At 37.8% G+C, this 25,043-nt stretch overlaps 1 protein-coding gene across 3 annotated transcripts; it reads left to right on the forward strand.

Annotated features, from left to right (window-relative positions):
• Nucleotides 1-9: 9 nt before the first annotated feature.
• METTL4 (methyltransferase 4, N6-adenosine) lies at nt 10-22,840 on the forward strand. Of its 3 annotated transcripts, none has more exons than XR_010369307.1 (10): nt 10-159; nt 906-1,408; nt 2,112-2,174; nt 7,512-7,878; nt 10,032-10,101; nt 11,962-12,136; nt 12,340-12,446; nt 13,056-13,144; nt 19,349-19,581; nt 21,589-22,840. XR_010369307.1 is itself a non-coding variant. In XM_064434625.1 (10 exons), the coding sequence occupies exons 2-9, from the start codon at nt 992-994 to the stop codon at nt 19,489-19,491; spliced, it is 1,434 nt and encodes a 477-aa protein (XP_064290695.1). In that variant the 5' UTR covers nt 10-159; nt 906-991; the 3' UTR covers nt 19,492-19,538; nt 21,589-22,840. The 3 variants fall into 3 exon arrangements, 1 of the variants encoding a protein (XP_064290695.1); XM_064434625.1 differs by having other exon boundaries at nt 19,346-19,538; XR_010369306.1 differs by having other exon boundaries at nt 11-159; nt 19,346-19,581.
• Nucleotides 22,841-25,043: the final 2,203 nt, after the last annotated feature.

The raw sequence follows: 25,043 nt of genomic DNA on the forward strand, positions 1-25,043 counted from the left end.
CACACGGAACTGCGTCACAGCCGGGCCGCGGGCCAGCAGCGCGGCGGGAGGGACGAGCGGCGCTGGAAGCACGGGGAGGAGGAGCGGTGGGAATAGAGGGCAGGAGGGTCCCGCCCCCCGGAAGGGCCATGGCCGTACGGCGACCTGGTCGCGCCCACGGTGAGTGTGTGTCGGGCCGTGGCGAGCCCCGCGCTTTTCTCCATCGCCGAGAGTTTTCCTAGGGAAAAGCCCGAGCTCTCGGTCCCTGTGTGCCCGCGGGGATGGGAGTCGGGGTTCGGCTTCAGCAGCGCTGGGGCCGCGGCTGCCAGTGCCCTTGTGCCTGTATTACTGATCCCGGGTGGTGTCTAGTGATCCATGTCTCTCTCTCTCTCTCTCTCTCTATATATATATATATATATACACAGATAAGTATATAGATATACGTGTGCGTGTGTAGATACAGTATATGCACAAATATATAGTGTGTATATATGCGTATCTGTGTGTATGTGTGAATATATATAGCATATGTGTATATATAGTGTGTGCATATATATAGTGTCTATGTAGTCTATATAGCATGTGTGTAACATAGGTGGTAAAGATATGTAGTGTAAATGAATGTATATGTGGTGTATGTACTGTGTATTGATATACACGTCATATGGTGTTAAGCATAATTGGTGTGTCATAGGGCTGTTTTCTGACTTGTTAAAAAGAGTAAGCACATACCATATGAAAGTATAAGAAGTCCTATAAAATTTAGTTGGTATAAAAAAAAAGTAGTGGTAATGGGGAAATCAGCTGAAGTCAGAAGTTGTGACAGTGTGCCCTGTGTGTGCATGGAAATGTCTGTGAGAAGGTAGGTGCTAATTTATGAAACAGTGATAATTCTGTAAAGTGAATTCTTATGAAAATTCCCACAGGAGGAAGTTGCTCCAGGAAGGGCAAATGGTTGGTGAAGGCTGTGGTTTCAGGGAGCTGATTTTTCAGCCTGAAAAGGGGACTAACAATGTCCGTGGTACATCGTCTGACAGCAGGATGGCTTGTGGATCATCTCTCTTTCATCAACCAGTGTGGCTATGAGATCTGTGACTCCTCTGCACACCCTGGTGGTGTCCCTCATAATACTTCTGTCACATCCACTGAAGACTGTCACAGTATTTCTACTTTTGCGGCCACCCCCTCATCAAGAGACAGTCCTGGAAATGCCCTAGAAACAGAAGGTAAAAGAGCAAAAAAGAGATACGTGTTTCGGGAGGAGTTCTTTGATATTTCTAAGCCCCATATAGCTGCAGCTCCTGAGGAGCAGCTGTGTCAGGGATGCCCTGAGGTGTGTCTGACAGACATAAAGGCCAACAGCTACAAAGAGGAATACCAAGAGGGAGCAAAGAGTGACACTGGAGATTCTCTTGCCACTGCTAGGAAGGTATGTTATCTGTAACACAGTAAATTACAGTAATCCATTGATAAATAATATACTACTAATATTGTTTTGCATATCTAAGTCTTTTTAGGTAGTGTAGAAGAGTGGAACTTTTGAGAATATTCCTGTGTCCCTCATGTCAGTAATGTGCATTCTGTCTCTCATAAGCAGTGGATTGCTCCTGAAATCTCCTGTCACTGGTTGTGGTCAGGTGCACAGTCTGAAGCTGTGGTAGCTGTTGAGATTGTGCAGATTAGCAAGTTGGAAAGGACAGTATGAATTTACTTTGTGTTGTTCAGTACTGTTCCATATGGACAAAAGAAAATAAGAGTCACTGGTCTAAACCAATAAATGTAATAATTTTTTTTCTTTTATTGGTAAATTGTACTTGGCATCTGAAAATTTTAGTATGGGCCCAAAAGAGGCATGAGCACAAACTGTGCACTAGGTGCCTTCAGATCCTAGTGCCATGAATAATTTAAAACAGCTTTAAGCCTAAGTACTGTGTGAAAGCCTACAGCAGGTTCAGTATTTTCAGATCTTTTTGCTTATTTGACTTGCACTTGTGATAGAAAAAGAGATGGAAACTTTCTTCTGCTTTTAAAGAGTTCATTTGTAATTCAAGTGTGTTTGATTTCTTTTCGCCTTTTATTTCATTGTGGAATGATACAGATTTTGTTGTTGTTGGTTTTTGCTAATTCTGCAGAAACGTAAAAGGAAATGTGTATTCAACCAAGGTGAACTGGATGCTTTGGAATACCATTCAAAGGTAAGTTGGAAAAAACGTGTATTTTGCAAGTACCTGCTACTTAAATGTGGGTGTGTGCAGAGTGGAGGGCATGGTTGCAGACAAATTCTGGTTTTGTAGCTTGTTCCACTGGTGAAAAGTAGGAAAGGGAAAGTCAATCTATCCAAGTCTTATTTGAATTTGTGCTTACAGCATATATCTTCTGTTACCATCTTGTTGCAAAGGTTTCATACCTTCTTGGTGATTTCTCATGGGCAGCTCCTCTCAGCACAGACTCCTTCTTCTTGCCCTCCTCTGCACAGCCAACAAACTCCATCTTACATCTCAACCAGCCAACCTACTCTCTTACAATACCCTTCCTAATTGGATCCAGCTGTGGCCTATTAAGGACAGGCTTGTTCTTAATGCTTGATAATTAGCACAGCTGTAACTCCTTAGGGGCCAGATTACCTTCACCACTGTCTCTATTCTCCTACATTCTACCTATCCACAATTCCCACTTTTCTTTTAATTACAAAGTTACAGTATCTCTAGAAAGTTATGTTCAAGTAAACTGACACTATAACATTCACATCTATTACTTAGGACTAACAGTTCTATGAATGTTCAGGCAACATATCACAGTAAGAACATATGTTTCTAAGGTCTGATTTTGTTTTGCTTTTCAGAATCTAGAACATCAACTTAAGGCTCATCACCAAAAACCCTAGTACTTAGACTTCTATGTCACAGTGAAAGTGTCTGTCTCTAAATTCTAATTCAGTTTTGCTTTTTCACAGCATAGACTTGATTCATTCTCTAAATTCACAGAGTACTTATCATCAAAATCTTTAGATCTATGCCTAATTGCCTAATCAAAGATTAACTCACGAGAATGAGTTAAACTAATGCTGTGTTTACTATCTTTGGCCCTTTGCAGAAGATAGTAAACCCAGTATAATCATCTTTTGTGTCATTTCTATTTAAGTTTGGAATGCATTTGTGCCAACTTTGATTTGTTACCCAAACTTAAATTACATATCATCAGAAACTTATACTGATTCATTACCCAAACTTACATTACATATAATCAGAAACCTTTATATCTCTAGAATATTGATAATATCCACAGCTGTACAACTTTATAAGGTAACTCACAAGAATAAGTTAAAGGCTATATATTAAGACAGCAACAAATCAACAGCTATAGAACTTTGAACAGCACTGATCCAGCATCTGTCAAGTGTACTTATGCTTATGGAATATAAACTTTTAAACTTATGCTTAATCAAAGATTCATAGTTGCAATTCACAAACAAAATGCACGTGTCATTAGCAAACAAATACACCATAATAAATAATAGAGTTACTCTTTCCCCAGACCCCACTGCTGCTTTAATAATTCTCTTCTTCCTTCTACAGATTTTGTTGTATTAGTTGATCGCTGCAAGCCTCTCTTGTCTTGCTGTGTTTTCCATTCTTCTAAAGTCTTATAAAGTGATTTCCAGGTGGCAGCCAAACCTGCAGCTGCCTTGCCCCCTTTTTGACTCTAAATTTCAGGTTTTTTTAACTTCTTTCCATATATGTAAATCTATATGTTCTGCACTCCATGTTATTTCTCATTGTGTCCCCGGCAGTTCACCTGTACCTCAGGTGTCAAAATCTGTCAGGTCCTACCCAGGCAGCTTCCCCTGCTGCTCTCAATGCTGCGCTGGGCTCCATCTCTGGCTGCACCTCGCCCTACAGCCCACTCCCAATCACATCAGGTTACTGTGGAGATAGCCACTATACAATTTTAGAGGGCTGCTCTTACATGTTGTCTGTGCAGCTCTGACTCTGCCTCTCAGAGCTCCATGGTGCTTCTGTTCCAGTGCTCGTGTAGCAGTGACTTAGCAAACCCCTTCCCGTACCCCTCAGGGGGCATGCTGTTTCTGAGGCACCAGCTGCTGCTGTGGCCATGCCATTTGCCACTTCTGTCACACAGCTTGTGTCCTGCTGCACACACTGGCATTCAGGGGGAGCCCAGCACCATCCTGGGTCCTTGACCACGTCAGAATCACCAATTGTTGTCATCTGTTGCAAAGGTTTCATACCTTCTTAGAGATTGCTCATGGGCAGCTCCTCACAGCACTGACTCCAACTCTGCACAGCCAACAAACTCCATCTTACATCTCCACCAGCCAACCTGCTCTTTTATAGTACCCCTCTAATTGGATCCAGCTGTGGCCTATTAAGGGCAGGCTTGTTCTTAATGCTGGATAATTAGCACAGCTGTAACTCCTTAGGGGTGAGATTACCTTCACCACTATCTCTATTCTCCTACATTCTATCTATCCGCATCTTCTATGTAGATACATGTGAAATTGCATCTGAGACATTGCAAAGAGCTGGAAGCTGCATTCACAAAGTAACTTGGACTGTTTAGACAACTGGACATTGTGTTGTGATGAGTTGACTATTAGGAATTGGCTGATTTGAAATTGGCAGTGTAACCTATAAGATCAGTTCCTCAGTGTTTCAGGACACTGTGATGGAGTTACTCAATGCTTTTGTGACCAAATGTGCTTCAAAATATCTTATTCTGCAATTGAAAAAAAAAATTAATTTTTCTCTAACATTTCATATTGTCCTACTAAAACATTATGAATTAATTGGAATTCAATTCTGTATGCTTATGTCAGTTGTTTCTGTATGCTTGTCAGTTATCTTCACCAGTTTACTGGTGAAGATACAACTGAATTACATTGAAGCCTAGTAGTAAATCATAGAAATGCTATCTGTAGGTAATGTTTGATGTATTCTTACTGCTTTCCCAAGTAGTGATGTGAACCTGAATAGGAGCTACACTTGCTTCCTTTCCTTTGACAAAGGTTTAGTCATATTGGGCTTTTTGCTTAAATCTGTTCTGCTTGAACTACGTTTAGATGACTATGTTTTTTTTCTTTTATATGGTAACGTCTTGTAGTAAACACGTGCGGCTTGCTGATACAGTGTAGAGGTCCTGTGGTTATTTTTGTGAATAAGGTGTGTAGAATCACCTTAAAGGAGAAAACTTTGAAGTTCAGCATCAACATGAGTATGAAAATGCTAAGGCTAGAATAAAATCATTCAACAATAGAAATAAAGAAAGAAATGAAGATAAGAAGTTTGGTGCCTTGGAGGCCTGTATAACTTTGGTGATATTTGGTGAATATGTGGAAAAGACAGAGTTTGAAAAAATCTGTGACTCCAGTTAGTGTTTTATATCATTCACAGATTAGAAAGTTTTGGGTTTTTATTATATTTGTGTTATTAAAGGTTATAGCTCTGCAAGTTAACCCAGATTATTTTGGTACTTATTTACATCTGTACATTCATAAAAATAAACCCCAACAACTACAATTTTTTTTGTTTTTGCAAGTGAATCTATGAATTTCAGCTGTTGAATCCATTTATGAATTTCAGTCAGTGTCAACATAGGGAACAGTACAAAATATGCTAAATTCCTTCAGCAGTGATTTGTTAAAATTCCTGCTTTGATTGCTGCATAGTCAAGAGACTTTGTCCACTTGTACTACCTGTGAGTTAACACATGCATGTAAGAAGGTATAATTTCTGAAGATATGTTTATTAATTCTGTTGAAGCAGTACGAACTTTTCTTATCACAAACCTAGGTACTAAATATGAATGACTCTACTCTCTGGTATCTAGAGGTGGCATGATTAAATTATAAAAAACAAAAATTTTTTATTCTCCTTCTAATAATCTGGGAATTGTAATAAAGTGCATTTTGTAAAACCCTCTTGTAATCTTGAAGATTCTGTAGTCAGAAGCTTTTGAAATCGTGGTATAATGGCTTTTTACAGGGGCTTTAATAAAGCCCCAGTGATTGACAATGGACAAATGGATAAACCCACCTCACTGACAATCAAAACTCCTAAAGGCTCCATGATTTGGAAATAAAATGGGTCTCTGAATTTTGTGAAGGGGAGGTGCTGACTCCCCAGCAGGTGAATGACGGTGTATATACATCCAAGAATAGTGTCATCCCAGACTGACTAACAGGCTGTTTGAGACGTTTGCCACTTAGAAAAGTGACAAAAATGAAATTCTGATACTTTAATTTGATTTGCTGATTGTACTTCTCTATGACTGTAAAATGCATAAACTGTTGTTTTATGAAGTTAATTGAAATGGCTGGAAAATGACTGATTTTTATATCCCAGTATACATTTCAATTAAAAAGATGTTCATGGGCACAGTAACTTGAAATTAAATTAGAATTTTAAATTAAACTTCAGATAATTGCTTTGAAATTTGTGTTTGGTTGAAACAATGATATTCCATGTCTGTTGTCTGAAATGTTTTATTCAGTAGTTTCTTGCTCTTTCTTTCTCCAGCCTTCTAGTTGTTCTAACTTTTAACAAAAAATGAAAACCAACAACAGAAGTTAGTCCTGGTTTGGGCTGGGATAGACTTAGTTTTTCTGCTTGGTAACTGGACAGCTAATGCAGAGCAGGAGCGCTGCAAATGAAAAATAAACCTAAGACTTTTAAAAAGCCCCAGAGTTAGCATATTGGATGCTAAAGGTAGATGTGTTGCCCAGACGTCTGCACCCGGCTGCAGCTGCTTTGTCCCTTCCCACCTGGTCAGGATAGATCAGAAAACATCAAAGATTCTCATTTTGGGTTTAGCAGGAGGATAATGTTGACAGCAACAATTCAAACATCACTGTGCTAAGCTGTGCTTACCCTAAGTCAAAGAGTTTTCAGTTTCCTGTGCTCTGCCAGTGAGCAGGTGCACAGAGGAAGCTGGGAGGGAGCACGGCCAGGACAGGTGACCCAAACTGACCAGAGGGATATTCCATTCATAGGATATCATGCTCACTGTATAAACAATGGGAGTTGGCCAGGAGCCATGGATTTGCTACTAAGGGATGGGCTGGACTTCAGTTAGTAAGTGGTGAGCAATATTACTGTGCGTCAGTTGTTTCTCTTGGGCTGTACTTCTCTCTCTCTCCCACTTTTCAATAATAAAAATAATGATAATAATTTTTTAGTTTCCGTTTTTAAACTGATCTTATAGTAGCCCATGAGGTTTGCTTTTTTCCCTTGGATTCTTCTCCCCACCAGGGATTGGGAGGCATGTGGTGTGGGCGAATGGCTGTGTGGTATTTGGTTGCCAGCTGGGGTTAGACCAAGACACACACCTTATTATAATGCCTTTGTAGCTTTTGAGCCAATGATCTCAGTAATTGGCAAGGATCCTTTTCCCTGCCTGCAGATTGAAAATGTTTTGATTTCAGTTTCATTCCCTGGTCAAGTAAATACTTGAAAGATTTTTTTTTTTTTTTTTTTTTTTTTTTTTTTTTTTTTTTTTTTTTTTTTGTCACCATACAGGTCAGGAAGCTCATTTGGGAAGGGACTTTGCATTTAGTCCAAGAGGGACTCAAAAGTGGTTTTCTTCACTGTACGACTGCAAAACTCAGTTGCAGGAAGAATAATGTTCCTCAGCACATTGTCTGTGGCTTGGCTGAATTATGTGAAATGGCAAAGCAGTTTCCAGCTGTGAATGAAAGTGACCATCAAGCTGTATGTGTGCTAGAGGAGGAAACCTCCACTGCAGAGCAGGACCTGCTTTCATGTGTTATGGAAAACAGCTCAAACTCTGCAAAGATAATTGTGTTAATGGGGCAGAAATACTTGGTGCCACCAAAAAGCAGTTTCCTCTTGTCTGATATTTCATGTTTACAGCCCCTGCTGAACTGTAAGTATCTTTAGGTGTTAGAATTTTTCCCTTTTCTCCTGCCCAAGAAGGGCACTTAGTGTCAAGATGGCTCAATTAACAGATTTTAGCATAAAGCATCTCACTGATAGTAAATGCTGCTGCAGGCTTTCACGGTGATATTTCTAACTTCGTGCAAATAATTAAGGACTTTCAAAGGAATCTTAAGTGGTTAGGAAATCATGTCATGAGGGGATTATTTATCTCCAGGAGGCTCCTTTAAAGGTCTCAGCCAAAATACAGCAGTTTGTGAGCATATTCTGAGCCTCTGTCAGCACAGAAGTCATGTAAACACGTTGAATTGGGACTAGCTGTGCTGCTGGGTCCCCGTCCCACAGGATGAGCCTTTAACATAGGTAGGTCCGTGCTGCTGCTGAAATGGTGGTCCTGCTGTCTTGGTTTTTAGCTAGGTTAGACCATGGGGGAGGCATGAGATAATGCACCATAAAGCAAATGTTCACTTACAGACTCATCCTGTTCAGTGGCAGGGTCTTTTTAGACTGGAATAAACTGGTCGTGGAACAAAGCCCAGTATCCCCCAGGGAAGATAACAGTTTGAGAGGCTATTGCACCCAGGTGGAGGGCAACCCAGGACTTAGCAAGACCACCAGCAGCAAACATGACTTGACTTTTCAGCTGCTGTGTTTCACAGCTGAGAGCATTGGCTTATGCAAAAATCAGTGACAGGGAAATGAGGGGATTTTAGAATAATCAAGTTCTCTGTAAAAGTAGATCAAAAGCTATCCAAGCCACTATCCCCAGCCCTAAGCTGACAGCATGCATCAGTCTTCAGTGCCATTCCATTAGCTCTCAAATTGGCCTTCATTACTATTATTTTTATCACTATCACTCACAGCTAGGCTTTATCAGACAGTCTTACAGGAAAGATGTTGCCTGTGAGCAAGAGCTGGGCATTACTGCTCTACCCTCTAATCAGTAATTTTAGATTTTTTTAATTACACACAAGAAGAGAGGAAGCATATGTTATTTAGACATTATGTTTTTTAAATTTTGTTTTTTGTTGAGAAGATATTCAGGAGGTAGAATTTTACTATCTAAATAATAATTTTGCATTTGAAGTCTAAAATCTGACTAGCTACCTGTTTTCATCTGTAGGAAAGAAAGAAGATTATTATCATTCTGCTACCACTCTGCACAGTGGAGCATATAAGATTCTCCAAGGAGTTACAGAGCAGTCCAAGAAATCTGAGCAAATGCTTTTGAAATAAACAACAGTGAATGCTAACATAATGCCCTGACTGTAGACTTTTTTCTGAGTAAATCTGCTGTGCATTTTAATTATTATTTTTCTTCTTCCCTTTCACCTGCCAAAAGAGAAGTAATTTTTGCTGGTCAGTCCACTGTAAGGATAATACCTCTGGTGTTAAATGAATAATATGTAGTATGTAATATTGTAATCACATTTCATGAACATCAAATACTAAGCTGTTGTTCATACCATCACATTAAATGAAAGAACAAACATGTTCTCTGGAGAAATAAAATTGGGGAGTTCTGTTTTTTCATGGATGTGTTCTGTATCTTCTATCCTCCAGCTAAAGTAAACTGAGCTTCTCCCATGAAAACTCTTTTGTTTTTTTTGCTCTTGTTCATTGATTCCCATTTCACACGCTGTGTTAGCTATCTGTCTTTCTTTACCTCCAATAGTGCAAAACAGTTTTCTAGGGCTGGCTTGAAGCTCTGCATGTCCCTGTTGGCCTGATAAAAGATCAAACAGGGCAGGAATCTTGCATTCAGGGCTGTAGCTTTTCACTCAGCTGGGTGCCTTATTGCATAGCTTCTGTTGGGAAACTTAGAAAATTTTTTATTTTTGAGGCTTGCACTCTGCTATCCTTTTTTTCCCTGAAAGTCCTAAAGATACTTAAAATTTCTTGGAGGGATCTGACACAGACCACATAAAAGTCCTTTCCTTAGGTAATCAGCCTAAAAATACTGAATTTTCTGGATATGATTATCTGAATTAAAACAAGCCAAAAGTCAAAAGTCTTTTAACTTCTTATTTGGAAAGAACAGAAGAAATTTGCAGGTTTGATATGTATCTATTTTAACTCATAGATATTTTTTAAAGCTACTTTACTAATTTTTCTTTTTTCCCCCTTCATTTCACTTGCCAGACAAGAAAAAATATGATGTAATTGTGATTGATCCACCATGGGAGAACAAGTCTGTTAAAAGGAGTAACAGGTATGTTTTATAGTAAAATCAAACAAACTTTGTCATCATAGCTTGCAAAGGGTAATTCACATTTCAGTGTATTGATCCAGTCCAGGACCAGTATAACTGTGAGACTGTAGCTCAAACTTGTACATATTTTCACACATGCTTACCTTCAAATCTATGGACTGTCTTAGGTATTTCACTGAAATGTGTTGGATACTTGGCATACAAGATATTTTCAAGAGTAGATCTTAAATTATCTAGCTGGTGAGAGAATGTTAGCCCTTTACAAAGAAAGTATGGATTCAGCTGTTATGTAGGGCCCAGATCATGCACATGTTAGTTTGTAATTTATAGGGTTACTTCAGTGGACGTAAAGCTAGATAAATGTGTAAGTATTTCCAGGACTGAAATCTTGCTCAGAGGTTTGAGTGCATTTTTATTTAATTTGAGGTGTAACTTAAGCTTCAGTCTAATGTTTAGAAGAACATGATAATGCAGCAGTGAAATCCTCTAGTGCAATAGGAACTCTGAGTACTGTAGTTTATGAAGTTATTAACTTAAATTTTTATGGGCTTCCTTCACTGCTGGGTAACATCATGTTTATGCTAGTGGAGTCCTCTTGATTACCATAGAATTGTATCTCTTTGAAAGAAGGGTAGACAGGAAATATGGTCTTGCAACTTTCTAGAATGAAGTTCGCTGTGGCTTTTGATGCTTATTATGAAGACATAATTTGAAGATGTAGAGACTGATGTGTAGGCTTTCCTTTGAAAGCCCTTCAGAAACCTCTACAAACTCTCATTCAAATGAGACATTTCTCATTCAGAAATGTCTTTCTTGGTATATAAGGTACTCAGAGAATAATTGTAGTTATGAGCATAAGTTAGTCACCAAGATCCTTTCTCCCTTATGAAATAAAGGCAAAGAGTGGAGGAGCTATCACTGCTCATAATTATCTTGTTGGCAGCTAATAATTGTGAAGCATTTCTCATCTAGGTGAATATTTTCTCCTCTAGACAGTCCAGGGGATATTTGGATTTTATCCTTGTTCACTGTTTCTCACTGTAGCATTGTTTAGGGTCCTGGCTACCCACACAGTGGCTGCCAATTTTCATTAGGCAGTGTGCCAATAATTTTGGTGTTGCAATGTGTAGATTCCACGAGCTGCAGTTTATTGATAGTGTAGAATTGCATAATTAAAAAAAAAATGGTAGAACAGGACAGGATCTGGAAAGCATCCTGAATTCACCAGTGTAGCTTTCATTTAGCTCAGAAAAGTGCAGAATGGATTTGAATAGCCTAGAATTCTACCATGGCTGATAATTTAAAAAAATGAACAACTTGTGAAAATAATTGGAGAAGTTATTATCTCTAATGACCTCTTCACTCGCCATTCAAATTAGTGTGACTCACTTGTCATTTTCATTCAGAAGAGAGTTTATTATGAGAAGTGAATACTATTACTTTGCCTAAGAAGCTGCTGTTCACTAAATAGCTTTGTTCTGGCGCAAAGATGAGAATATTGAGTTACATCTGGTAATTCTTAAATGAAACATGGGCTTCTACACTTCAGAGTCACAACTAATAATGCTTTATTTTGAGAGATAGTGGAAATATGTAGTTCAAGGTTCTGCTCAGTAAAACCTATATACATGCACTAATGATTTTATATAAAATCTCTCAGAATTGTCCACTGGGTGTCAGTCTTGAACTATTTTTATGACTTAGATTGGAGACAGGAGACAATTCTTGAAGGAGATAGAGAGATAGACAGGAGATAATTCTTGAAGTGACTGGTCTGTGTAATTTTTTAATCCATTTGTTCTGCTTTACAATTTTTGTGGTTGGTATATGCTAATTTGCTTTCTCACTTTACTGGCATAGGTACAGCCACTTGTCTTCATGGCAAATTAAGCAGATTCCTGTGCCAGCACTAGCTGCTCCAAATTGTCTTGTAGTCACGTGGGTGACTAATAGACAGAAGCACTTACGTTTTGTTAAGGATGAACTTTATCCTCACTGGTCAGTGAAAACGCTTGCTGAGTGGCACTGGGTAAAAGTAAGTTCTTAATTTATTTTGTTGCTTTCTTGGAGACTGAGAAGACTTGCACTATGACACTTTGTGTTCTTCTAAATTGTCTGTTTTGCTTGTGTATTTGAAAGCTGTGATATCAGTATCCTCCTTTTTATAAAGGAAAAGGTCTTGGAAAATTATGGGATATTAAAATTTTTTACTGTATATTTTTAACTCTCTTGTGTCAGATTACTACAGCTGGAGAATTTGTGTTGCCTTTGGATTCTTTGCACAAAAAACCCTATGAAGTTCTCATATTGGGGAGAGTTCAAGGAGATGTACAGGAAGCCTTAAGGTATGTCAGGATATTTATGGTAAATGTCTTTTTTTTTGCAGCTGCTAGGATTCCCTTTGTATGTATCACTTACTCATAATGCAGTATAATGTCCCAAAATCTCTTGGCTGAGTGGACCTAAAGATAGCTTTATTAGCTTTGGAGTAAGGGAGTGCCTTAGTGAGACTAAAGAATGGAACCCCCTGACTGTCCCTGCATCTGTGGTCTTGAGAAACAAGATCCAAACTTTTTTGGACAAAAGCCTTGTGGGCAGGGTTTCCTTTGCTGACAGGTTTTCCTGGATCACAAGTCCTTTGCACAGGCTGATGCCATTTTGGGGGTGCTGCTGTTGTTCCACACATGACGACGTGCAGGACTGCATTGTTTGTTCTCAGTGGCTTTGCATGGCTATTGTAAACCGTGTTTTGGCCAAAGCCTCAATGATTGCATAAACTGTCATTTTGTATATTTTGTCTGGGCAGCATTTAACTTCCCTTGGACTTCCCCGAAGTTTGTGAATGAACACTCTTTGTGTTATCTCCCATCTCAAATAACTCTGCAAGAGCTGTAGCATTACATTGGGTTAACATTCATTCTCATGTTTATTTTATTTTCTGATTTATATGACAGGAAATCTGAAGGTGTTCTTCCAATTCCAGAGCATCAGTTAATTGTCAGCATACCCTGCAGTCTGCATTCACATAAACCTCCTCTTGCTGGTATGTTTTGGTTTTTTCGCCTAAGGTTTCTGTAGCACAGTGATCTTGAATTTCTCATTATGGGATGTACCTAGAAATGCCTTAATTTCCCATCAGTAAAGCAATTTTACTCAACAGAACTTGAGGTTCCTCTAAAAGTGTTCCAAAGCACCTCAGTCCTGGTCTCAGAAAATTAATGTGAAAACTAGAACTTCAAGTAGTACTGTGTGAACATTTTGGGTAGACGTAGAAAAAATGTTGCCTTTTTCAAAATTTATCTTTTAAATGCTGCAAGACCAGTTTTACAGATACTTCATACATGAAGTTGTGACAAATGACCTAATATACCTTGTGAGGGAGAGAACTTTGGGAATACATAAAATAGGAAAGCAGAAACCTCTTTCTTTATTATGTCATCCTGAAATAAGTGTTTACATATCTGCATGAATTGATTATATGCCTACAGTAGAGTTATGCCTATAAATCAAAAAGCTTAACTATTTTAAGACTGCTAACAAGAGGCAAAAAATAAGGCATGCCCTGCTTGGTTCTGAGGAGTTGTATTTCACCCACTGAAGTTGTATTTCACTCACTGAAATTGATGCAGTAATTCCAGCCAGCCAGTTAGTGTGGATATAAATTCAATGTTTTAGAGCTAGTCCAAAGAATTGTTCTGGAGCACTTCTGCTGATTTTGTCAATAGGAAGGGGTATTTCTTTCATCATTACAGCAGCGTAAAACTTTACAAGGCTGTGGTAAGAAATATGTTTAATACCTCTCACAAAATAGATTACATCCTCCACCAAAGGGAAAGCTCATGATGAGTCTGCAAATATTCCAGGTGTTTTGTATTCACATCAGAAAAGGCAGGTAGAAGAAATGTTTAATGCTCTTGGAGAGGAGAGGTGTCACACTTTGCTTCACTGATATGCTTTCCTTTTTCTCTTCCCAAGAGGTAGAACTTCTTTTAATCTGAACAATTGTTGTACCTTCAGGGGGGCTCTAGCATCTGTGTTTGGGGGCTTGTGTTTATTAAATTACCATATGTATATATATATATATATATATATATACATATACACACACCCCCTTGTTAAAAAACTAGTAGGAAGGACATACTTTGGTTAGCTAAAAACAAAAATAAAAAAAAGAAGGGCAGTTCTAGGAGGACCTTTGTGCCATCCTGAAGCCACATCTTCAAGAATTAGGGCTACAGCAGGGGTTATATGTGTTGATTTAAGCTAATGAACAGTGGGGTGGTTATTTATGAGGCTGTCAGCTGGGGTCTCTTTAGCAAGCCAATACTTAGCAGCAAACTTGGACACAGACAGGAAACTTGTGAGGTATCCAAGGGTGCAAACCAGCAGTTTGGATGTATTACGGAAAATTTTAGTGCAACAATGGTCCTCGGAACAATTCTTTTGTAGGGCAGAATCTAGAAACCATATTGGAGAATACTTTATAAATTGTAACCCTGAGTGACTTTGAAGGAACTGTCCTTCCTAATTTCTTCTGTGTATTTCTTAAGTCTTCACTTGAGTGATGGGATTTGATAACATTGTGCCGCATTTATGTTTGTCTTTGAAAAAATGAACTTGTTATGGAGCAATATGAATGATTTAAAAGTTTTTTGTGAAGATCCACTTATAACCTACAAGGTTTTTTTTGCAGTCTGTGCAGAATATGGTTATGTAATGAAAAGGTAGACCATAAAGCAAAAGCTGATTGCTGATGCTTTGACTTCTGTGCTGTACAAGCTGTTGCTTTCATGACCAGGCAATATTCTCAACCAGCCAGTAGAGAGCAGCTGAGCTACATCCTAGAGGGGTTCAGAGGAAATTTGAACAGAAGCAGAGATTTGGTAAGGGGGGAGAAGGACACTTGATGAGTCACACACATTCTTTATGCTTTGTTTAAGTAGTAACAAAGCCAAAAATATTAGTATTTACTGATGCTGTCTGGCACTTTGTTTCTTATTACGACAATAAAGGTTGTGTGGTGGTACATATGTAGCCACTTAATGACTGATTATAAGAGTTTATCTCTCTGGGGGAAGAGAAAGATGTAAATTAAAGTAAGCCATCAAAAAGAGATGTTTGTGTTCCTACAGTGCATTTAACCATGAAATTGCAACTGTAGGGGTTTTTGGTGATGCATGTGCTGTGTTCAATGCTTACAGCTCTAATATGTCATTGTAAATGTATTTAAGCTGCTTTATGCAAATGTGTTAAAATCAAATTTTATTACTCCAGGTTTTGATTCACATAACAGCAGGTTTTCTTCCTAATTCAATTCAGTGGTGGTCTTTGAGAGCACAAAAGATACTCTGTTACAGATATGTATGAAGTTCTACATAACTTCACCTTTTTTCCTTTTCCTGTATTATAGATTGTTCTTATTACAGCCATTGCTCTTCTAGTTTATAAGTATATGCATTTATTGTTAGAAAATAATACTGTTGTGTAGGAGTTTGCCTAAAAGCAGTGGAATTAATTCTTGGCTATGTTCTAACCAATTTGCATATATTCAGCAGAACTGTGCAATGAGGAGTCATGGGAGGTCCCTCCTCTGTAGCAATGATGGTTTATTAGGCTGTGTAATACAGGTTTTATTGGAACGAAAAAAAGTAAAAAAAAAAGAACTAAAAAAAAAGTAAATGCCTTTTGTTTCCTTATGGGCCTTGTGGAGCACTTGCTGTAAGATTAATTGATTGGTACATAAGCATCTAGGTTTAACCTGAAGTTCAGGAAGGATGCGGTGCAGATCTTTCAGCTGGATTTCAGATAATTTTCTGGTCCAGGGTTTAGACAAATTGGGCAATAAGGACCTCTATGTTGCAAACTCTTTTGAAGGGTTATTTTAAACTGAGATAACTTGTGCTTTGTGCTTTGCATGGCTCACTGATCAGGCAGTGAAAAAGCAGACAGTTATTTTCACTTTATATATCCAATTTGTCAATGCAGAACCTGCATTTTTAGGCAGTGGAAGTTCAGTAAATAAGGAGAAACTGTCGCTTTTTTCAAAGATAATTCTTTAGCTCATTTAAACATTTTTAGGAGCATGCAAGTTCAATATGTGTCTGGGATTAGGAGTATGCAGGTGTATCAAGTCTCCTGCCTGGCCACTGGATTGTGCTTCAGAATGAAATGGGTTTTCTGGAACTGTTGTGTCTGCCAGCTGGTTTTGTGCTCGCTTCACATGTCCTAGGGCATTAGGTGCTCACCTATAAGTACCTGAGTTGCTGTCATAGTGCTTGTGACACCTGCAAGTGATAAAGAACAGGCTGTTTATCGTCTATTTAACTGTTTCCTGTCAGTGGTATCTGTAAATGGGTAGAAGTAATTGTGTTCTGGGTTTTGTTTTTCAATCTATTCCTGTGGTAGAAAAACTCAATACTTAATTTTTCTACTGATGGAACTCCTCTAAGCTGTTTTCACATGAAAAAACCCCAAGGGTTTGCTTGAGGGCTGCAGATCAGATCCATGTGTCTTAAGATAGCCTACTGGTAATGTAAAGGTCTAACAAAGAAGACATAATTTGTGGCTTAAACACTGATTTTTCCAACTTGAAGGAAACCAGTGTAATGAGATTTTAAGCCAACAAAATTCAGCTCTTTTGATATGGTAATTTTGTTGCAGTGCAAGTTACTGCCTGATGTGATTATGTAAATGCCTACAACCTAGCAATGAAGAATCATACTATAATGTGATCTCAAATTATATGTAATATGTCTGTTTTTTTAAAAAGCCCTCTAAGTTTAAAAAGATGCTGTCTCTGCCAGAAGGAGAGAGGGAGATTCCTGCGACTTCTTTTTAAATTCTAGAACCAAATTGATAGAAAGACTGGCACATGTTTCGTGCTTCTGTTGAACTGATTGGTTTCTTTGCTACCTCTTTTTTGCTTTCTGTTGAACCAGTCTTTGAGGCTGGTTGAATCTCTGAAATGTGCTTTTCAAATTTGCTCTTTCAGGCATGAAAGTTTTTGGTGCCTATTAAAACTGCTTTGGATTACTGAACCTAATGCTATGATGATTATTTTTAACTTAGGAATTTTAAGATCTATCACCTCTGTGGGCGATCTGTTCAGTGTTTCAACACCCTCATTGTAAACAATTGTTTCCTTATATGTAGTCTGAATTCATCCTATTTTAGTTGAAAATCTTTATCCCCTGTCCTATTCCTGCAGCCCTGCTAAAATAAGCTTATTGCCTTCTTTCTTATAGGCCCCATTTAAGCATTGAAAAGCAACAATAAGGTTTCCCTAGAGCCTTCTCATCTTCAAGATGAACAACCCCAACTCTGAGCTTGTCCTCCTAGGAGAGGTACTTTGGCCCTCTGATCAAATTGTCAGCAAATTATGCACAAGAAATTCTTATCTTAATGGAGCTGTGAAAAGAACAATAAATTTTACCACTTTTTTTGTTATGATGTGTTTGCAAAATAGTATTAAGCAAGTACTCATAAGTGGTGTCTAATTAGATGAACACCCACGACACCAAACAGTGCATGAGTTTTCTGTCAGAACGTAAATTTTCCTCTAAACTTCCCAGACTCTTCCCTGCAAATGCTAGATTTGTTTAAACATTTTATCTTTTATAAAAGAAACAGGTTTTTGGAATAAGATTCCTTCCAGTAGCAGTATTTTTTAGATTAAAAGCTGCCTTCGTGATAACTCATGTGAGACAGTCATGTGACATTTGTTAAAGATTGGGGGAAGGCGAATAGATTTTTTTTTTTATTTTTATGCCAAAATACAATAAAGCTTGGAAACACCCATTAAAAATATTTACAGAAAAGTTTTTAATATATTGGAGCTTTGGAAGAGATGATCGTGTAGGTAGGAAATGCATCTTGGGTTGGGTAACACCTAGAAAGTGAAGTGAGTGCTCATCTTTCTGCAACAGGAGCAATCCATGGCCTGATCAGCTGGAGTCTCACATAGGGCATCTGTGACTGGCAAACTTGATGCAAAAAGTCAGTACTTGGATTGCACCAAAAAAAAAGAAAAAACATTTTCTCTCATACTTTGGTGTATGTTGACTGGATATGTTTTTGCTTTCTGCTGTGATCATATCTGAAGAGACTGAGCAAAGCAGCAAAATGTTGACCTTATGAGCTGTATTTTTGAGTGACAGAGATTCAGAAATCACGGCAGGTCTGATCTAAAAATGACCAAAGTATCCTTTGGAAAAGGATATGTTTCCATAATTTTTCTTCTTTTATCTTCAGCAGCAAAACAAAAAACTTAATGCAATTTTTAGTATAGATAAGTTATTCATTTTTTCTGCCTTCTCTGTGTTGAGTGCTCCTTATGTTTTTGTACACAATGTTTTTGTAGTCATTTCATGAAACCTAGTTAAGGGGTTGCTCAAACCAGCCACAGACTAAATGGCTCTATATGACAAGTAACACATTTAACAATAAACTCTTTGCAATAATACTTTTCAAGCAAAATGCAAGATCTTTTTCTATCACTCCAAGAATACCAGTCATGATCAGTGACACAGTTGATGTTAATGACAGGGATCTTTATATTTGGATTTAGGCAGGAAAAATGCCTAACTGTAAGAGAAATTTGAGATATATGTTACTAAATAACAGTAACGGGTGTAGAAATATCTCCTCAGCTGCCAGATTGATAGTGGGGGAGAAAATAGTTCCTGCATTTTTACATCCATTTTAGTGCTATACTTATTTAACTGGTGTTACTTTTAACAGTTGTCATTACAAAAATGCTTTTTTCCCCTTTAAAGTACAGAGGAAAAGAGAGTGTGCTCTTAATTAAGAAAAGGGTTTATGTATGTATGTATGCATTTATTTATTTATATAAATATTGCCTCCATGTTATTTGAGCTAAGTGAGGCTTTAGGAGGTCTTTGGTTGATATTAGTAAAAAAAATTCAGAACTCATCTATGTAGAGGCTGAAATAAATCCTCCTTCCCTTTTGCTAAATGAAAACCAATAAATCAAGGCTATTGAAGGCCTTGACAGTATTTTCCAGAATCTCAAGGGCATTTATTTAAGATTACTTTCTCACTATAAATAGTCCAGCTATTTGATGAAACCTCTGAAATTAATTTGCTGTCTCTCCCTTTTTTAATAAAACATTCATTTTTTTCATGTGCTAGCATCACAGGGGAGGTTTTACTTTTTTACTGTTGTTATTTGTGCCATTGTCATTGTTGTTTTCTTCTTCTTTTTTTCCTTTTTTCTCTTGCACAGCAGTCCTGGCAGAGTTTATCAAGCCAGATACGGAATGCTTGGAGTTGTTTGCTCGCAACCTACAGCCTGGCTGGACCAGCTGGGGAAATGAGGTCTTGAAGTTTCAACACATTGATTATTTCACTCTTCTGCAGAATGAAAACTGAGCAGGGTCTCAGACATCTATACCTTCTGAAATTCCACATGTTCCCAGGTGACTCTTGAACTTAGCTTTATTACTGATGGTGCACCTAAAGGTAATGTAAATAAAACAAATTGCATTTTAGTTAAAATTCTTTAAGTGACAAGATATTTGTTTAATGCTATCTCCCCTCTGTGCAAGGTGGTCCCTTATTTTTATGATCTGAACATATTTAGATACTGATGTTTTTACCAAAAATCAGTAAAGATAAAACTCCTTAACAGCAGTGTAGCATTAAGAAGCAAGCATTGTTTATTTGGCCAGATGCATGAGGGAGTATCTTCTCTGAAATATTGTGTATACTGATTACAGAGAAAGCTTCTGTTTATATGCTGTATATTACATACATATTCATTGACCTTTCTGAATAACGTACAGATAATAATAGATATTATTATCATCATATACAGATGATAATAATTTCCCCAAAATCATTAACATATGTTCCCTCCCCTTTGCACACATGTTCTTCACTAACAGGGGTTTCTTTGGTGGTTCCTGGTGGTCAGCCGCCCCAAAATCAAATTTGACCATCCAGTGGACTGGTAATAAAAGTTGGCATAACTGGGCTGGTTATTCTGCAGTTTTCCTTCTTGGTCAATGTTTAACATGACCCTAGAGAATAAGCCTTTTGTGGTTCTATAGGCTTGTGGTTTTTGAAGAATAATATTAACCCATCAGGTTAACTTGGTGGGTTAAAACAATTTTTTATCTGCCAACAGTGTTAGAGTGTAAGTTTCATCCCTGTTCTTTTTCAAACTTCAAGAAAAGAAAGATATTTTAAAGTATTCTCACTGCAGCTGTCAAATCTGAGCTGATAGCACATTGCTGCTTCTGTAATGTGGCTCTTATGCTATTTTTAATGTATTATAATGTATTGTTTTTCAAGAGTCAATGGAAGTAAACAATTTGGAATGATGCATGTTTTCTTAAAGTTTTTTTTGCAAAACAATGGATTTTAAACTAAAATAGTTATGAAGGCAGTGCATCTTCCTGCATATTTGTATGTATCTGTCTGCCTCAGAGAAAATAAAAGAAGCAGTGCTTATATTTACTGGCACATGAATTCTTGACTGACCATGTTCTATGTAAAATTATACTTTTAAAACAATCAGTAATTCTGTCTTTGTGTATATTAATTTTTGGACTACATTGTAAATGATCAGTCTCAACATCTTAAAAATTCAGAAATTTTAACAGATTATATGTATTTTTTAAAAGATTGTTTCCTTATGTTCTGGAACATTATAAAGCCATGCCAGTGAGCTGTATTTTTCAGCTAACAGAAAAATGATCCCTTAAAAAAAATTTGAAGAATTGTACACTTTGTATATCCTTTGCTGTGCTTAGATTTATTTTGAAAAATACAAAGAAAATGTAATGAGGCCTCTGCCACATACTCATTTATATATTTAGTAGAGTCAGAGGTGCTGGACAAACTGATTTTCCTGGTGTCAGGTTCCTGAGTTCTGACTGTTCATAATGGAGAACAAAATACATTGCCTAACTTCTTTACCTTCATTTCCATTTTGATAGCTTGGTGAGCTGTGAAGATTTTTTAAAGTTAAACTTCAAATGTTAGCAGAGTATTTTTGATAATTTTGTAATAAAGATGAAAATAAAAACTTGTGTCTTATTTGCAGTTTCTTTATTAGCGTTCAATTCCGTGTTTTGCCTATTGGAGCAGTGGAGTTAATAAACAAAGAAAATGCTTTTTTCTCCCTCCCCCAACAGTTAAACATACACTCAAAATAAGTAAATAATGTAACAGTGGAAGTAGTTACCCAATAAGATGCTTCTTGCTGCATGATTTTATTTTCTCTGCATTTTAAACTGTCAATATATAAGCAATCTTACCTACAGCTACAGCTCTAGGGACAGAAGGTTCTTTATTTGCTTTTAGTTTTAGAAGATATTCCCTACCTGGAGCTTTTGCTTTCCCAGTCCGAATTCCCCTGCCCTCCCAAGATGCTCTCATCCAGTGCTAAATGATGTATGGGATTCAAGCATGGAATAAATGATAACTGCTGCACTTATCTTGTTTTCTCTTTGTACTCTACAGAACAGCACAAGAAATGACAATGTTGTCTGTTCCACATCCGCTGCTATGAACAACTCCAGATTATCTTTTTAATTCCAACTAAAAGAAAGATGAGCAATCTTAAGAGATCAAGAAACTACCTTTCTCCTTGAGCTAAGCAGCAGAATCCTTCTAAGGGAATACCCTTCTTTAGGCTTGTTAAGAATTGATGACCTTATTAATTTGCCTATTCTGTGGAGTCCCTTTGCAAATAGTGGCTTTCTAGAATCCTAGAATAATTAAGATTGGAAAAGACCTCTAAGATCAAGTCCAGCTGTTAACCTACTATCACTGTGTTCACCACTAAACTGAAGCAGCTGAGCAGCTACTTCCAGCACCTGGCAATCCAGCCTCCTAAGTACGGCTTGTATGTAGAGGACTTGTGCAGGCAGAGTCTAAGCTTCTCAGGCTAAGTCAAACGTTGAAGATTGGAACTTGTGTCATACCTGATCTTTTCCTAAATAGTTACAAAATTGTGCCTTGGACACCTGTTTGCTGCTCTGGCCATGAAGAATATGACAGAAGTGGTGTTCCATATCTGCAGCCAACCTGGAACCATTGCATTTTCTCAGGAGAAGAAAGCCCGTTGCTAACTTGGAAATCTCATGGTGGTATTAGCAGTTGATAGTTTGAATTGATAGGATCATCTAGGGTCATCTTATGAACATAATTATTTGCCTGTTATGCTGAATTAATAGTTTAAATAGCCCCTTACACTTTTCCAGTTCTCCAAGACCCCAGCTGTTCCTAACCAGCCATCAGATTGTTCAGTGTCTGTCAAAAGATTCTTCTGAGGCAGAATCTGCAGCATACTCAAAGATCAGCGATGAGTGAAACCAGCTAATATAACAAGAAAATTTAAGATCTGGTTTCCTTTTATGTTATATATGTCAATTGCTCAGAGGGAAGAATGCTCTCTGTTGTGTCAAGCCTTGTATAAAAAAGCAAACTTGCTCTGAAGAGTTTACAAAGTTGGTAAGAAATGAAAGAAAAAGGGAGAAGATAAGGATGGAGGAATACAAGATGGTAATGAGATATTAAAGGTGTATTTAATAAGTATGAGCCTAGGTATTGTGCACATCTTCAGTGTTCCTAAGGAATTGTAAGGTTGTTTCCCCTCTTTTAAATGGGATTTTCTTCTTTTGTATTCTTGTATCACACATTCAAATAAAAAAGAGGTGGAGTGTGTATTTTACTTACATTAACAAAATAAAAGGGTTTTTTAAGCTTTAAATTCTTGTGGCAGCTTGGAGAAGTGACAACTGTGATTAGTCAAGAATTTTCAGAAAGCATGTTTGGTACATCTGTTGTTTTAGCAGGACAATGATAAAAGTTTCTTTGGCTAGGTGTTCTCTACTATTTAAAGCCTTTTAAAATTATGTCTTATTGCAAAAAACACTCAGTTACATTACAAAAAGAAGTAATTTTAAGCTTTTTCTATATGAAGAGTACATCAAGTATCATAATCAAACTTTTATGAATCTTCAGGTTTGAGTGTGATTTTGAAATGTCAAATTAGCATATGACCTTTACTTGTATTTTTAAACTTCTGTGAAGTAAAAAGAATTATACCAGTAAGATGTATTTTTGGAATAATGATTGCTAGGCATGTACTCCTGTGGAAACAACAAAACTTCTTCTGCAAGATTAAACATTATTAAAGAAGTGAGGTACGTGAGGAGGTCGTACCTCTTCATAGCATTCAGCTTGGATATGTCTCAGCAGCAGCAAAGGGTTGACTTTTAAAAATAGATTTCCAAATTACAGAAACTATAAATTACAGGAGATAAATACCTTGATAATTGCATTCATTAGCTTCAACATACCAATAAAGACTTGCCTACTGCTTTGTTTGGATTGGACATAAGAGGAAGAGAATGGAAAGTGTCTGGAGAATAGCCAAGGGGTATGAGGTATTTTCCAGTTGCTGAAAGAAATCTTGGTCCCAGCTGGCAGGTTTTTTCACAGAATCATAGAATAGTTTGATTTGGAAGGATCTTTACAGTCATCTAGTCCAACTTCCCTGCAATGAGGGACATCTTCATCTGGATCAGGTTGCCAGGAGCCCTGTACCCAGCCCTATCTGACCTTGAATGTTTTCATGAGTCTGCCAGTTTTTAGTGGAGAGAATTGTGTATGTGCATGTGTGTGTGCAGCCAAGCTGACCTCTTGGAGTAGTGTGAACCAGTGGTATACGGTGCTTTGAATAACAACGATATTTGCATTGCTAGAAATTTAATATCACCATATTTTTATTGTCAGTGTCCTAATGTTACCAGTTTGTGGGGAAAAGGTACTATTTATTTGGTTACAGATGCCCCAATACCATACATGTTTTGAAAGCTTTCCTGGGGACTGTTTAATGGATGTATTTTTGCTTGGTAATCTTATGGAAGCATCACATTGGCACTGATGAGTGAACAGCACAGCAGCTGCCAAGGTGTTCCCGTGACCCTGGCCACATCTCAAAAGCATGGGAAGCCTGCAGGGGGTTGGGTGTGGTTCCATGGGTTCTTTGGCTGCCTCAATGTGCCTTGACATCACTAAAATGACATCAGAGCTGTTCTAGTGAGGCTGGGTTCCTTTGCTGGGCCTGGCTATGATGACTTTAATTCCTGGCATAAAGGAGTTGAGGTTATCACCTTATCAGGGTTGTTCTTCAAGTAGACTGAAAATTTTCTAAAGTTGCTTTTTACTTGCGAACATTTTTTATTCAACCTGCTGAACTCTTGGTGTGCTGCAGAGCCTGGGCTTTCAGCTTTGGTTCTGAGCCTGCCACATGGGCTGTTTTGGGATTAGAGAGTCATGGGCCATGCTCTGAGGTCTGAAATTCAAAATGTCTCTGGTCTCAAGACATCCAGGCATTCTTGGAAGTACTCTGGCTGCCAAACTGCAGGCAGAGCTCTGTAGTGGTCCTCCCTTCCGGCTTTTTGGCTTTTTAGCTAACCTGTCTTATGAAAAGAAGGGCTGGGAGGCACTGTTGACACTGAGGTCTTGACACTGAAATCACAGTGCCTTCTTAAGAAATGTGTCATCTTTCATATTTTCCCTGTGATGAGAAAATCTGAAATGTCCATTACTTGTTTCAGACCATTTTTATATTTCAGTTAGTAGTTTGCATTTACTTACAACAATGTAAGTCTGACTTTCCATAAGCTCTGGTTTTTCTGCTTAGTTCTTCCTTCCTCCTTCTCTATTTCTCATGTGGTTTTCTTCAATCTAATATTCATTTACACATTAGTAACTTTATTTTGTTAAATATTTGTTACTGGAGGTGCCTTTGGATTTCTTTTAACTGTTAGGAAGGCTTGTCTGTAAAATTGCATGGTTTGAATTTGTTTGTTGCCTGTTTCCACAAACTGCTGTAGATATCAGAGTGTGGCATGGGATTGGAACCATGAATCCCATATGGCATGGGATTGGAAACATGAACACCA

This window comes from Passer domesticus, chromosome 1 (genome assembly GCF_036417665.1).
Source record: "Passer domesticus isolate bPasDom1 chromosome 1, bPasDom1.hap1, whole genome shotgun sequence".
Taxonomy (NCBI): Eukaryota; Metazoa; Chordata; class Aves; order Passeriformes; family Passeridae; genus Passer; species Passer domesticus.